The following is a 15,397-nucleotide window of genomic DNA, read 5'->3' on the forward strand; positions in this document are numbered from 1 at the left end:
TGACTTCAAGTCTTCCCAAGGGAACAAAATGTGTAAGACTGTAGCATTGGGACTACTTTTAGGAAACTAAAGGAACATTGGAAGTCCTATCACATGGTTCACACCAACAACTTAATCTTCCTCGACCCGAGATGCCTTGTTAAAAGCCGGTCACATATGTATCACTCCACTGGGAGCTGGGCCTCCCTGATGATTCCCCCAAGTCCTTCCCTGGCACTGGGGTGCTCACTCCAGAGGTGGGGAAGTTACCTGTTCCCATGCTGTCTCCAGTAAACTTCTATGTCTAAGTGGGGGATTTTCAGGGTAGAAGTGAAATGGCTTGTCAATATTCTAGTTCTCCTAAGCATATGGATTCTTCATTTATTTAGCAATTATCTTTTGAGTGGTCCAGACACTGGAGGCAAGCACTCTTCTGAAGGGTCAGAATTACAGAGGTGAGCAAGGTCCTTGCCCCCAGGAGGCATTCATCCTGGTGTGAAGAGGCAGGCAATAAACAAACAAGCAAGCAAGTAAGCAGAACGCCAGATAATGAGTGTATTGAGGAAAATTAAAATCTACTGTTAGGCAGCGTGACTGGGTGACTATCTCATCATGGGTCATTAGGAGGGCCTTTCTGGGGAAATATTTACTTAAATGACAGGAATGACAAATATGCCCTAGGAGCTATGCCCTTCAAAACAAGCTCAGGTTCCTGTGTGTTCCATTCCCTCACCCAATTTCTATTCCAATCTGCTGTTTATTTACAAGGAGATTTTGCAGTCCCAGAAGTTAGCACTAGAAAAGACCCAAGAAGTCTTCTTAGTCCAATGCCATCATTTTAGAGATGAGGAAAGAAAAATGTAGAAAAGTGGAAAAAGCAGGTTCCATAGCTAGTTAGTGGCCTGACCAGTGTCTGAGAGTCCTATCTAGCCCATATTTCTTCCACAAACCCACATTCCTCCTCTGCTTATCTGTCCAGTGTTCAGCTCCTCCCTGTAGAATCTTCACCCTGGTGCTGCCTTCCTGGAGTCCACTGACACTAAATCCTCTCTGGACCAAGGGGACCATCTGAAGCAGCATTAGGCATCTTGAGGATGATGTCCTGGGGACGAGGATAACAGTGGAAAGACCAACACAACTTCCCATGATGCAATCTCACCACAACCCAGCCATTCCCTGGAGCCACACCTGCCATCCTCCCTGCCCACAAGTGAGCCCTAATAGGATCCTTCAAGTCGGGGAGCTACATGGCTCTGTGACCTCAATGAACACTATACATCTATCTTCCAAAGTGTTCCCTGGTTTAATTGAGTCGATATGAAAATGTTCTATTCTCTCAACCCCTCTCAAAATGCCTTACAAAAAGATTAACCACAGATTTTTTTTAAATAGCAACTTCCTTTAGTACATGTAAAGTATAATCTACAAAAATTCAGTCTACACAAAGATTTTCTCCTCCCCCTCCCCACGAAACAACAGCTACCATATTAAGGGCAATAACATAAACTTGGATTCTTAATGGTAGATTTTGAGATTCTTTTATTATGTAATGATTCTCATACTTGCTACAAATACTTATTGAACTGCTCTATGAAATACGCTCTTACAGGTTGCCGTGAGGACACAATTGAGCTAAAGACACAGCCTCTGCCCTTTGGAACCATGCATATGGACAACTCTAACAAGAGGCAGATGTGATGGGTGCTGCCTCAGACGTATGGACAAAATCAACAGGGGACAAGGGAGTGTGAGATTTTATCTCAGTCAAAGATGAGGAAAGGAAGCTGCAATATTTTAATTAAGTTTCAAAGGATGGTTATGATTACACAATTGGATAATTCATTCTAGGAAGAAATATCATGACATGTACGGGGGACGGGACCTACAAAGGCACATTCTCAGAACAGGAAGAAGCCCAGGGTAGCTTAATTGCGAGACAGGAAATCATGAGGAGGAGAACAAAGGCTTGGAAGGGAGACCAGAGGCTTGAATGCAAGAACAGATCAAGTCTAGCCTCAATCCATAAACCATAGAAGGCTCAAGTGGGCTTTGGGCAGAGAAAGAACATCACAGTCAGAGTTGTGCTTCAGGAAACTCATTCTGGCAGCCATATTTTGGACTAATCTGAAGGGGTAAAGGCAGGTGCCAGGGACAAGGAGGCCCATTTAAAAAATTATCACATAGTTCCTGGATCATATATAAAGTAAAGAATAAATTCAAGAGCTAGAATAAAAGTAGAATTGGTGAGGGAAGGGATCCAAACCCTAGGAAGGAGGGTCTAGTTCTAGAAAGGGCTGAGGGGCACAGGCCTCAGATTCTGGACTCAAGAAGAGGAGTCAGTATGACCTGATGGTGAGTGGTGTCTCTTTAAGAAAAGGCAGTTGTGAGATGCCTCCTCCTGCTTGAGACAGTCATTGTGAGCCTACTGCAAAAAAAAGCTGCCCCCTCTGTACATCTTATAAGCTACCTATGAAGCCTCAGTTATTAATAACTCCTCTTCTGGAGACAGACAGAAGTGCCTGTTATACATGAGGAGCCCAGAACATTTCTTAAATTATGATGTCTCTACAGCAGCAGTGAAAGCAGCTTGATTGGAGTGAAAAGCAGAAGCCCAGGGAACATCCATTTCTGAACAAATGATAACTCGGTGGAGGGAGGGCAACTTTAATTAAGAACATCAGGCAGGCCAGGCACAGTGGCATGCACCTCTAATTCCAGCACTTTGGGAGGCTGAGGCAGAAGGATCACTTGCGGCCAGGAGTTCAAGACCAGCCTGGGCAACATAGTGAGACCTCATTTCTACCAAAAATTTGAAAGTTGGCCAGGCATGGTGGTGCACGCCTGTAGTCCCAGCTACTTGGGAGGCTGAGGGGGCAGGACAGGTTGAGCTCAGGATTTTGAGGTTGTGTGAGCTATGACAGTACCACTGCATACTAGTCTGAGTGACAGAATGAGACCCTGTCTCAAAATAATAAAATTAAATTAAAAAGCTGGCATAATTTAAGCCTTATAATTGTGCCCTCTCTGATAAGAGAAAATGCATGATAGATAGTGGTCTTTCAACTTGAAGAATTAGATCCTGGATTCTCCTGCCTGAGCCACATATGCCTCGTTTCTCGGGTGAGCGTTCACACATTCACATAGCTAGCTGTCCAGGGCTCTCTGTGATGAGGTTGTGAATTTCAAGAAATTTATCTGTGGCCTCATTTTCTGGTAACTCTCTCTAGAAATATATAGCTGGATTTCCATTCTAGGCAGAACTATGCTAACATTTTGAAGCCCATTCTCAGCCAATTGGCCCATGGAATCTGTGGAAGTTGTCTTAAATCAGTTTCCCAACATGTTTTCACAGAATATGAATATCATGAACAAAGGGGTCTTGGGGTAGAATAATTTTGGGAAATTCCATTCTAAATAAAAGTTAAGGTATTTCTTTGCTATAAGACACCTCTGAACTTTCAAGGGTTGGTATGTTCTAAGACTCTCCTAGAGTGAGAAACAGTAGGCAGCATCTCCCAACCTTATGTATCTGTAAAACTGTTTTCAGCAAAATGTCTCGAGAGACAAGAGTACTGCAGAACATATCTGGAGAAAAATCAGCAATGACATTACTCTCAGGAATATTTGTATTCAACTGGGAATCTGGAATAATACAAATTGTAATACTAATTGAGTGCTTACTATGCACCAGGCACCTTTCTAAATACTTTACGTATACTTAATCCTTATACCCGTTGGTACTACTATTATTTCCCTTCTATGGATGAGAAAACTGAGGCACCGAGTAGTGAAGAGATTTGTCTAGGATCCTAAATAGAGCTGGGAATTGGACCTAGACAGTCTGGTGCCCACAGAAATTAATTTCTGATGGTAGAATTTCAAACACTGTGATCAACTGTCAGTGGGAGAGATTCTGAGCAGAGCCTTGCATCGGAATCCTTCCATCACAGTAAGTCTAAACCTTTCTTCTCATAAATTCATCTTTACAAGCTTCCCAAATGCTCTCTAGGACACAACTCCTGAACTATACCACTAATTCAGTTTCATCACCAAATTATGTTATATTATACACACATACTCTCCCACGAAAACAAAGTCATGATTCAGACAGCAATGCAATTATCAACAATAAATGGTAATACATAAAGAAAACAATCTCTTGATTAACCAAAACAGCAATTAAATGAACATGCAAGTTTGAGAAATGGCTTCTCCTGTGTATCAAGGTATTGATCCTTTGCTCCACAGGTCTAGGGACAAAAACCAAAGGACTACTTTCCTTCCATGTGTTGCAAAATTTCACATCTCTACTCTACTTTGCTCAAGAATTGTCAAAGACATGTCCTACCCTTTCCCACTTCCTCTCCTTGTTCAGAAGAATTATCACCAGTTTCGGGTGCATCTGGTAACCATCTTCACTGAAGGACAGATTCCTCCCCTCAAAAGTGACGTTGATCAGATACCTATAAAGATGAAATAAAAGGAAGATTAAAAGTATGAAGAGGATATACCATGAACAAAGCAGTTAGGTATATAGAGAGAAAGCTGGCTAAAGACAGAGCAGTAAATAGAAATACAGATACCATTACCAAACTTGGTACTCCTTGAACTCCCATTTGATTACGCAATAGAGTCATCCAAATTTTCACAGAGTAGGAATCATATGAAAAAGTAATATAAAATTTTAAATAAAAGATGTTTGGTCATTGCATGTTCTTACAAGTGGGAGCTGAACAATGTGAACGCATAGACACAGGGAGGGGAACAAGACACACTGGGGTCTGTAGGCAGGGAGATGGGGAGAGGGAGAGCATCAGGAAAAACAGTGAATGCATGCTGGGCTTAATATTTAGGTGATGGGTTGATAGGTGCAGCACATCACTATGGCACAAGTTTACCTATGAAATGAACCTGCACATCCTGCACATGTACCCCAGAACTTAAAATTAAAAATAAAAATGTTTAAAAAGGTGTTTGGTTGAAGTTCAGTCTATAGGTATGACATTGAGCAAATTACTCAGCCATTCTGAGCCTCAGCATTTTTCCCTATTAGCAAAAACTAGTATAATAAAGGGACCTACTTCATTAGGTTTGTAAGACTTAAATGGGATAACTTAGGTTAACCACCTACCATGTGGCCTGGTGCATAGTAGAGTCTCATTAAGTGCTAACAATTGCTATTGAAAAACAAAGGTGGATTAAAGGTTGGAGATGGTAGAGACAAGAAATGAAAGTAAGAATGTACCAAGACAACTTTCTGCTAAGAAAGGTGGCATGTAGGAGCTTAGGGTCTCCCTCTATCCCAGAGATATGTACATACTCTTTAACTCTTGCTAAGGTCTTGCCCGTACTTCTAAGAGTTGTGAGATGAGTACAGTAAGCAAGGATCTGATATGACAGGATGCATCTGGAAACCAGGGCTATTACACTGTGTATAGGGAACAGAAAATACTAAGGAATGGGAAAAGGTGGGAGAGGCATTGCACAGAGTGTTCTGGTGACTTGTGCATAGATTAGCGGAAACTCTGGAGGTAACTAGAGTCAGACCAATGAAACTGTCTTCCTCCTGGACACCTTCACCTTAGCCAACCCTTTTCCCTCTGGCTGCTATCATCTGATGAGCAGTCCCTTCATTGGGAATTCCCAAAGGCATGCTCATTACAACTGTATTAGTGCAACTGCACTGATGGTAATTAATGTCTTTTTACCATAATGGCCCAAGGAATCAATAATGATTAGCTCTGTGTTGACATGACATGTTACTCTGGAGCCTTGGGCCTGATGTTGCTTGTGAGACATGTCTCTGCTAAGAAGCAAAAGGGATATGTTGTAATTGCACTGAGGATGTTAAAGGAGGCAGCTTAAAAACTCTTTTTTTTTTTTTTTTTTTTTAACCTCTCTCATTCATTGAAACTGGGAGGTCTTCTTTGATTCTTCCAGGTAATGTTAGGTTAAACAACAAGGTTGCTAGGATGCATATCCTTCTGGTGATTCTAATGATGCTTATGCAGCATGAACCAAATCCTCATGGATAACTTCTCACTTCCAGAACTACCTGCGATGTTTAAGCCTGTCATTCCCTGGTCTTGTGTAGCTTCACAAATGGAATAAAGAATGCAGAAGACCCCAAAGGAGTAGCGATTCCTAGAATCTTAGAACTGAAAGAGACTTTCATAATCAACTAGCCTACCACTTCTTACAGTTTATGCTTCCCTTCTATGTCATAAAATTGGTCTTCTCAGCTCTTCTTGAATTCTTTCACTGATGGGGAACTTTTCATGGCATCTTCTGGGCTCAAGATAGCCATCTCAGCGTTGGCTACTTAGTTCTTTCTTACTTAAAGCTGAAACCTTCTCCCCTGAAACCCTTTGATACCTGTTTCCTTTTTAGAGATTCTACAGTCTTAGTCTAATCCTTCTTCTACATGAGAGTTTCTCAAGTATTTGAAGACATTTATCATACATCTCTTATGAAGTCAATTTTACTCTTTAACCATTAAACTCTTTTAGTTCTAAAATTTTAACTTGATGGATTAAAAAACAAGCACAAGGAGGTTAAATTATTTGTCCAATGTTATTGTATGGCAGACACACCTGACAGCAATAAGTTATGCATACCCTGAGAATGACCCTACAGTCTCAGAAAAGTGTATGTTCGGAGTCCCAAGCTAAGAAATCTGGAAATGGTCAACCCAGAGATTTACTTTTTATCTACAAAGGACATCTAAACCCCCAGTTCATCTCTTGGCATGCAGGCCATACAGGGGATCAAAGTCCTTTGTTTTGGGTTAAATGAATGTTTAGGTGAATGTTGCTAAGTGAAAATGCTATATAAACTGCATACATTTTACAAATGGTAGCAGTTCTCCTGTCCAGCCCACCATTACTGGATTGTCCTTGTATGTAAGTTCCCCCAGTAAATCCTATGTCTCATTCATTGTCTCTGGGTCCGTTCTTAGGCATTTCAGATATGGTGCCATTGCTATTGGAGTCAATAAGGGTCCAGTATGACAGTTACACAGCTAATTGGGAGCAGAAGTAACATTTTAAGCAATATCTCCAGTTCCATGTCCTTTCCTGACACCAGCCTGATTCTCATATACAACATCAGGCTTAGCATCCCAAGTCCTTTACATATTCCTCATATGCCATGGCTTCACGTTTTCTACCATCCCATCTTGGCTACTCTCTCCAGACACTTCCACTCAGTGACATGTTGCATCCCCAACACAACTCACTGCTCAGTCTGCTCCACTCCTTGCCCTGCTACTCAGCTCTCAGCCCAGAGCTACTCACCCAAGCCCATCATTAGTGTGAAGGTAATATTCAGGTCTCCTACAGTTTGCAACGACTCTAACACTTCAACCAAAAGCCCTGAAGAATTCATTGCAGAGAGTATAATTACAAAACCACAAGACAGGTTATTTTAAAACAACAAACTAGAATGTAACCACGAATATAATATACTTGAAAATGCATTCTTACTACAAAGACACTGAAGAATTTCTGGAGTCTTCAAATAAAGTTTATGAGACATGTAAAACAATTTGGTCTCATCTATTTTGAAAGGAGGAAGGAAAGAAGGAAAAAGGAAGAAAGAAAAGGAAAGAGGAAGGAAAGAAAGAGAGGAAAAGTGGGAGGAAGGAAGAGAGAGATGGAGGAGAGAGGGGTAAGGAAGAAGAAGAATGGGAGGGAAATAAATGATCTGGCTTAAGCATCCACCTTTTCATCAGACACTGTACTGAATAATTCTGCCTTTATCTAAAACACCATTAAGAATATTTAAAGGAAAGTATCTATTTCAGAAGGCAATTATAAAAGAGGAGTTCCAAAAATAATTCAATTAATAAGCAGCATCAATGGAATAACAATATAGCCTCTCAAGATGACTTCTTTGAAGGGGACAGCATTGAACTGGGTGTATAAGTTGAGAAATTTGGACTTGCAGAAAATAAATCACACATTGCCCATGAGTGGGCAATGTAATTGGTCTGTAAATTTCTCTGGCTATTCCTGTTCCAGCAACTTCTGATTTTCCTTAGAAACTGTTCTCTTTCTGGGGTGCTCCTCCTCTTCCAGCTCTAAGTTCATTTTATCTACTTAAGCACTCCTCACATATTTTACACTTATCAAAAACATTAGTAAAATTTCATGACAATATACAAAATATTCTTCTCCAAAGTATCCTTTCATCATTCATATCTGTCAGCAGCATATAGATTAATCATTCACACTGTGTTTTTATGAGTAATTTCTTGTGGTGTGAGAACATTTAGCCATTAGTGAGGAGTTTGCAAATATACACCAGCCTTGAGCAAGATGCCCTTTGAATAGCAGAACAAATCCATCCATTCATTGGTAATGAATAGTGTGAAAAAATAGTTGGGGGTGTGGTCACTTCTAGCCATGTGATCTTGGCACCTGAATCTCAGTTATTCTTCTCTAAAATGAAGACATCATTTTACCTCCAGCTTATCAGAGAAGTCTGTTGTGATGATCAAATGAAAGAGTGGGTAGGAAAACTATATAAAATATGATACCAATATATATAAGGTTATTTCATAGGAAAAATTCAGAAAAAGAATATATTAGCATGATTTGAGTATCTAAAGGCAAGAAATTTGCTTGATTTTAAACCTCAGTGAATAAGTGTGATAACTACATTTTAATAAGACTCAATTATCAATGAAATACATCTGAAAAATGGAAATTGGCTTCCACACATGGAGACTAAACTACACCAAATGGCTATATTAATCAATTTAACTTTCCATAAGACCTGAAAATATCCAACTACCCTTCGATCTGGCTGTACTTTGTCAATTTTTAACATTAATTAGAACCTCAAAACTTTCATGTGTGAATCCTGGGTAAAGGATTAAATTATATTTAAAATTAAAAGATGCCATAGCTATTCTATTTCTCTCCAAACATGTCATCCTCAAGTACACAGTCAAAAAGCCTTGCTTCAAGTGGCAGCTAAATGCAGAAGTTCTGCCCATGAGACTCAAATCCCCTGGAAGTCCCATCAAGGGTGTGTGTGTGTGTGTGTGTGTGTGTGTGTGTGTGTATTTTAAATTGCTTGATTTGTCTCTAGAATGTAGTTTGAACCTTAAGAAACCAGATGGTCTGTCTCATACAGTTCTAATATTACACAGAATCTCATATCGCTAGAACTAGGAGAGAACTTAGAAATTATCCATTGAGAACCTTCATTTTAGAGAGGAGAAAATAGGTCCCAAGATGCAAAACGACTTTCCCAAGGTGACCTGCCCGTATAGGACTGGAGCTTAAGTCTTCTGACTCTCGGCTCAGGGTCTTTCCATGATTACCATCTGAAGTGAAATCAGTTCCACAGAGCTCCAGATGTGCATTTTAGCATTCTTGCATCACATGGCACATCCTGGACTATACAGATCCCTAATACAGACCGCATAAAACAAAATCTATCTTAGATAATTAATCTACCTGCTTGCCTGCTTGTTGAGAATGAGCCTCAGAATCCTGATGGGCTCAGAGCCAATACATTTGCTTTATATGGCCAAAGTCACACTACAGTGAGCTTAATGGGATCAGCTAAGGTTAGAAAGACCTTCTGCCTCTTTGACTTTGGCCATGCCACTCCGAGCTCATCTACTGCACCACGCTGATACCCACAGCAATGATTTAGCATCATGCCCTGCGTGAGAGGCACCCAAAGGAGCTCTACCAGAATTTTCCCAGCCCACCAACAGCCTTAGAACTACAATACTTACTTTACCCTGTATGTCTTTACAAGCACTAGATTTTTAAAAATTAATATCTGCTAATGTGTCAATAAGAGAAGAGACAGCATCTCATTTCATCCAATCTTTTCATCTTCAGATGAAACAGACGAAGTCCAGCAGGGCTTTTGTGATTAGATGACAAGGCTGAGAATGGGACCCAGGTGTCCTAACCCATAGTCTGGTGTTCTTCCCATGTGCCACCATGTTTTTAAAAAGTGGCAGTTTTTCATATCTCTCGTTTGCATTCTCTAGCTATTAAAAGTAAAGTGATAAAGGAACACAGTTCCAGGCAAGAGACAAATTCTTGACCTCCTCTTTTTTTTTTTTGCAATTTTCTGGCTCTGAAAACCTGTAACTCTGTAACTTTGTATCATTGGTGTATCACCTTCTAAAGTCTTCAGCTTCCCCATCTATAAAACAGGTGGTTCATACCATCTTACTTGTCTGATGTGAGAAGCTACAGGGAGGATCCCTTGACCTGTTGTTTATCTCTACATTTCTTTTTTTCTTTTTTAAAAATAGTTTTTATTGTGCATATGTAAGGTATCCAGCATGATTTTATGGGATACATATAGACAGTAAAAAAGATGACATTAGTGAAGCAAATTAACTTATCTATCACCTCACATTTCATCTGATTAATACTGTTCTTAATAATATTACTATAATTCTGTTATTATTAGCTGCTGTTATTACACTCTACCATGTGAATGGGAAAAAACACAATTCTTTTGAAAGACTAGAGTTTCTTTTTAGACATTACAATTATTTATACACAATACCTCTAGAAATAGTAGAAACAATTTCCCACAGGATTAGAAATAGTGGACTTGAAAACTTTTAAAAGCTACCTAATTACAGAGCAGCATTGGAGAACAAGGCAAAGATATTTAAAAATTAGATTTTTAGTGTTCTAGTTTAGATAGACTAAAAAGAAATTTCTGAATTTTTCCCAGCTAAGAAATTCATAATTATCAAAATAAATCCCAAATGATTAATCCAGTTTAGTGTGGTCAACATGGCAGGCAAGATTATTATAATCTGGCCAACAATGTCTTCTTTTTAAGGAAGAAGGATTTGAAGAAGTTTTAAATGGTTCCTTTGAGATATGTCATATATAAAGGTATTAAACTCTGTGGTTGGACAATATAATTAGAAATGCCAGTTTCCTATGCTGTCCTTTTCTCCTATTTAGGCAAAATGATACCTTGTAGAGAAGCTCAGGAATAACTAAACAGCAGACTGTAATATTATTTTATGATTACTTGAAATGGGTTAAAAATAGTTTGTCTTCCAGTGGATTAAACATTTTCTCGGAATGGTGTTTATGCCATTAATTTATTTTGCAATCCATTCTTCACAAATCATAAAATGTTCAAGTTTGGGCTAGTTCATATCGTAGTTATTTAAATTCTAAATTAACGGTGTTAAATTAATGAGATATTGAAGTATCTTAAATTCTAAATTAGTGGTGTTAAGTTAATGAGATATTAAAGTATCTTGAACAGTGATTGATACAAATTTAATATACCTCTTATCTCCTAGTGGTGGTGAGAAATGTGCCTTAGCCCCTTAGTAGTGTGGGCTGAACTGAATTCATTTGAGGTATAAGTGGCAATGTGTAAATTCACCATCTATTATGAAGAAAAAGTATTTTCAGTCCCCTTGGCCTAACAATAAAAAAATTTCAGGGAGCTATTACCTGGATTCTGTTTCACAACTGAATACCATGAATTAGTTTAATCTGAAATGAAAGAAAACAGAGGAGGATTGATAAAAGAAGGTAGAGAACATTAACCTCCCTCCAGACAGATGCTATCTTTGACCAATTATCAAAGCAATGAGAATTTTGAGGAGCTCTGTCACCAGCTGTGATAACCTCCTATCTATGCCACCTTTCACCAAGCAGGGTCAATGTGACAGGCCATGGCTAGGGAACAATGCTCTCTAGACTTACCTATGGGTCCATCTGGGATGAAATGGAGAAACTCATTCTCATTAGTAATATATCCTCATTCAAATGAATGAAAAAAATCTGGACAATACCCCAAAATGCTTAGTGGTGAGAGGTGAATAGAAAGAAAATAAAGGGGAGAAACAATAAGTTAAGAGGGAAAGAATACAGTGTGTATTACACACATACACACTCATACTGCACCAGGCAGTGTAGCGAGGTACTTAAGAACAAGGACACAGTTCTTAAACAGTGCAGTAGTCACAGTCTCCATTCAAATCCTGCACCCACCAGTTCTGAAGTTGTGTGGTCTCACAAGTTATTTAACCTCTCTTTCCTCATTTTCTTCACCATAAAAAATACGAATAATAATATTACCTATCTCATAGGATTGTCGTGTTTCAATATATATAAAGGGGATGTGAGAGTGATCTGGCCATGACACCTGTTACCCCATTGATTGCCAGGGTTGATTTGGCTGATCTGGCTGGCTAGGCGGGTGTTCCCTTCCTCCACACTACTCCATGTGCATCCCTCCCTAAGCTGTGTGCCCAGTGGAAGAGAATGACCATTCCCAATAGAGGAGGACCAGTCTGAGGTCAAGGATATATGAGTAGCTGGGCTTCCATTCTAAAACCTCCAAACAAACTCTCTATGAGTAGCTGGGCTTCCATTCTAAAACCTCCAAACAAACTCTCAACATATATAAAGGACTTAGAATTCTCCCTATCACAGAGTAAGCATTATGCATTAGCTGCTGTTGCTGTTGTTATTATTATCACCTATTTTTTACATTACCTGGATGTCAGGGGAGTTAGCATTAGAAGGGACTTTTGGATCACAGTCTAACTGTTCACAGTTACAGCTGAATACTCTGAAGCTTGGGAAAATGATGTCATGCTTTGACCCATTTAGTTGAATCTGGGCCTCCTAATTCCTGGATCTCCGTTTTTCCATAAAACTACCAGTTCAGTATATTCCCTCTTATTCTTATAACATGCAAAACTATTAAGGCTTGGGAATATTTGTTTTGTTCTTACTATGATTAGTTACCCCTCTGAGTTTTTTGCAGTGGGCAGTCACTAAATCATACCACTTCAATATAAAGTTCACTTTCAAAGGAAGGCAAAAGATGTGCTCATATCTCCATCATTTTAGTCTAGAATAAATGATTCCTCAAAATGATCCCCCTTCTGACCTCCCAGATCCCTGCTTTGAACACTAGGTAATTCTCTTTAAAATCCCTTTGGAAAGAACACACTCTTGATTATGTGTGAAGGTACCACACTTCCTTAGGGAACTAGTGAGGCTGCCTTTTGATGCTAATTAATCAAATGTGCAGAATACCAAAGTTGCTTCTCATCTAGCTCTGTGCACAGAACTCAGCGATGAAAAATTAAATTCCTCCTTGTGCTCATGCTCGTGACTCTTAGTCACCTCTGCTATAGGTGAGACCTGGTAAGGTACTACAGGAAAGCCAGACTTATGAGACATGGTTAGAAAGGTAGAAATCCCCAATGAGAAGGAACCAAGTAGCTTTTCTGCATAATGTTACTGTCACTGGATTATTTTTCCTTTTAGTTCATATTTCCATGCTGTATATAAGTTAAAATCACTTTCTTAAAAGGGATTGATCAAGGATCAAATCCCTTGATCCTTATTTATCATTGCAAAAATAAAATATATAGTTGTAATGCCTCTGTAAAAAAAAAAAAAAAAAAAAAAAAAAAACACTGAATAAAATTCATTTCTTCTTCCACAGATTAGGTGTTCAGTATGTTGGAATGCAGCCCAGATTATGTAGGCTATCAAAACTAAGTGGTGAGACCTTCCCAGAGAAAATATCAAGGCAGGTCAAAGGCTAGCTGATCACTGACTACCTTGTTATCATTTTTTGTGACTATTAATAATTTTAAGGTGAAGGCTTGCCTTTCTGACATCCATTTTAGCTCACAGCCTGGCAAAACTATTCAGGGGCTATGTAAACAATGACCGGCAAAGATTTCTCTAGGACATTCAGCTATGGGAGGAAGACTTTCTTTCCTGTGAACTTTCAGGTCTACTGGAAGAAACCCTGAGCATACGTACTCAAGAAGCCCTTGGGTGAGAACCTAAAGTGACCTAGGTATGATATCAAGGGAAAAGAATTTTTTTCTCTCCCTTTTGATCTTTCTCCATTTCCTCAATTTGTTCTTTCTGGAGACTCTCTCTACTTCCTCTTACACACTGGGTGGCCAACAAAATCAACACACGGGAAATATCTCCATACATACAGTTCCTGCTCCCTCTGTAGCTACCATATTTTTGACTTCACAATTCCCTCTAACAGCTCTACCGAAGGGGGCAAAAAAGGTAGATGATTATATGATGAGTTGGTGATGGCTTCACTCACAGGGCTTGAGAGTGGAAGTTATGAGGAATTGTCAGTCATGGATAAAGAAAGTTATAATTTACTTTTCCAGTAACGGTTGGCAGAGTTCTTCAAGTGAAGATTTATAGAAGCAATTATGTTGAATTGGGAGGAGGAGAGGGTCAAAGGAAGGAGGATCTTCCAGGGTCAGGGGGACGTTTCCAACAGACAGAAGACTCAAGATGCCTGGGTGAAGATTATGTCTTTAGGGAAGACAGGCATGTCATGCTATGTATGTGAGACAGAGAGAGTGGTGGAGGCTGCTGACTCATTCAAAAACGTATCTCTGACCTCAGAAAGTGCAGTCATAAACCACACCTACCATGCAGATAAAACCTTTTCACATAGGGAACGAAATAATTTATCCCAAGGAAAGACCAGAGTAATGAAAGAGATGCAAAGTGGAATATAATCTGGGAATGGAGAAAGTGAACTGACAGGAAGATTTGTTCACAATAAGGAGTTTGTTATGCAGTTCCTGTAGCACATTCTGGAGAACAGCTTTCTGAGCTACAGTTCAGTGAGAGGAACCATCTCTAACAGTAGGGTTGGTTTTAAGGGTACAGGAAATTTGTACTAGATGGCAGTGAAAGGGATATTATGGATCTGAAAACTGTGAAGCCAAATGTGTACATAACCAAAGAAAATACACCAAGATGAGAAAAACCATAATGCAAAGGTGTTGGTCAAACGTTATCAGCCAAACCCACATCTTATATTTCTAGAGTTTCTTTAAGTTTCGCTCTAACGCAGTACATTATGGCACTGTTTCTACACCAGGTTAGAATAAAGAGGTTGCGGAAGATCAAATTTATTTATTTATTTATTTATTTATTTATTTATTTATTTATTTATTTATTTAAAGACATCCATTGATCTTTTCCAATATTCTAAAATGAGAGTGACCCTTGAGTCAGAATTTCAAGTAAGATGAGGCCAAGAGTTTCTTTAAACCAAACCCCCTTTCCTCTTTTCTCATCCTCAAGAGGACAGTATCATGAACCCCAATTGTATCTTCACTGGGAAGCTGAAAGAAACGTGTAATCATCTTTCCCTGCTGTACTGTGTGGGGGCTAGAACTCTGCTGTTCCTTCTTTGTCAGGGGATCCTAGCTCTTTCTCTCCCTCTGTAGGTTGATGTTTCCATGGAAACATGCTCTTTAATGCTTCTGAAATTACTGTGCATTTATACCATTAACTCTTTTTCGACCAGGGCAAATCACAAGGAGATTTTTCTACCCCTGTGAAAAGTAATTTTATTTTCTATCTCATCATACTGGGAACTTCTA

General features: G+C 39.3%; 1 protein-coding gene across 1 annotated transcript in view; it reads right to left on the reverse strand.

Annotated features, from left to right (window-relative positions):
- The window catches only part of GRIN2B (glutamate ionotropic receptor NMDA type subunit 2B), a 435,571-nt gene that overhangs the window by 117,093 nt on the left and 303,081 nt on the right, over positions 1 to 15,397 (reverse strand). Inside the window, exon 4 of the mRNA XM_010385603.2 lies at positions 4,328 to 4,442. Coding sequence (XP_010383905.2) covers positions 4,328 to 4,442 — 115 coding nt within the window. The remainder of the gene's footprint in view (positions 1 to 4,327; positions 4,443 to 15,397) is intronic.

This window comes from Rhinopithecus roxellana, chromosome 10 (assembly GCF_007565055.1).
Source record: "Rhinopithecus roxellana isolate Shanxi Qingling chromosome 10, ASM756505v1, whole genome shotgun sequence".
In the NCBI taxonomy this organism is placed as follows: domain Eukaryota; kingdom Metazoa; phylum Chordata; class Mammalia; order Primates; family Cercopithecidae; genus Rhinopithecus; species Rhinopithecus roxellana.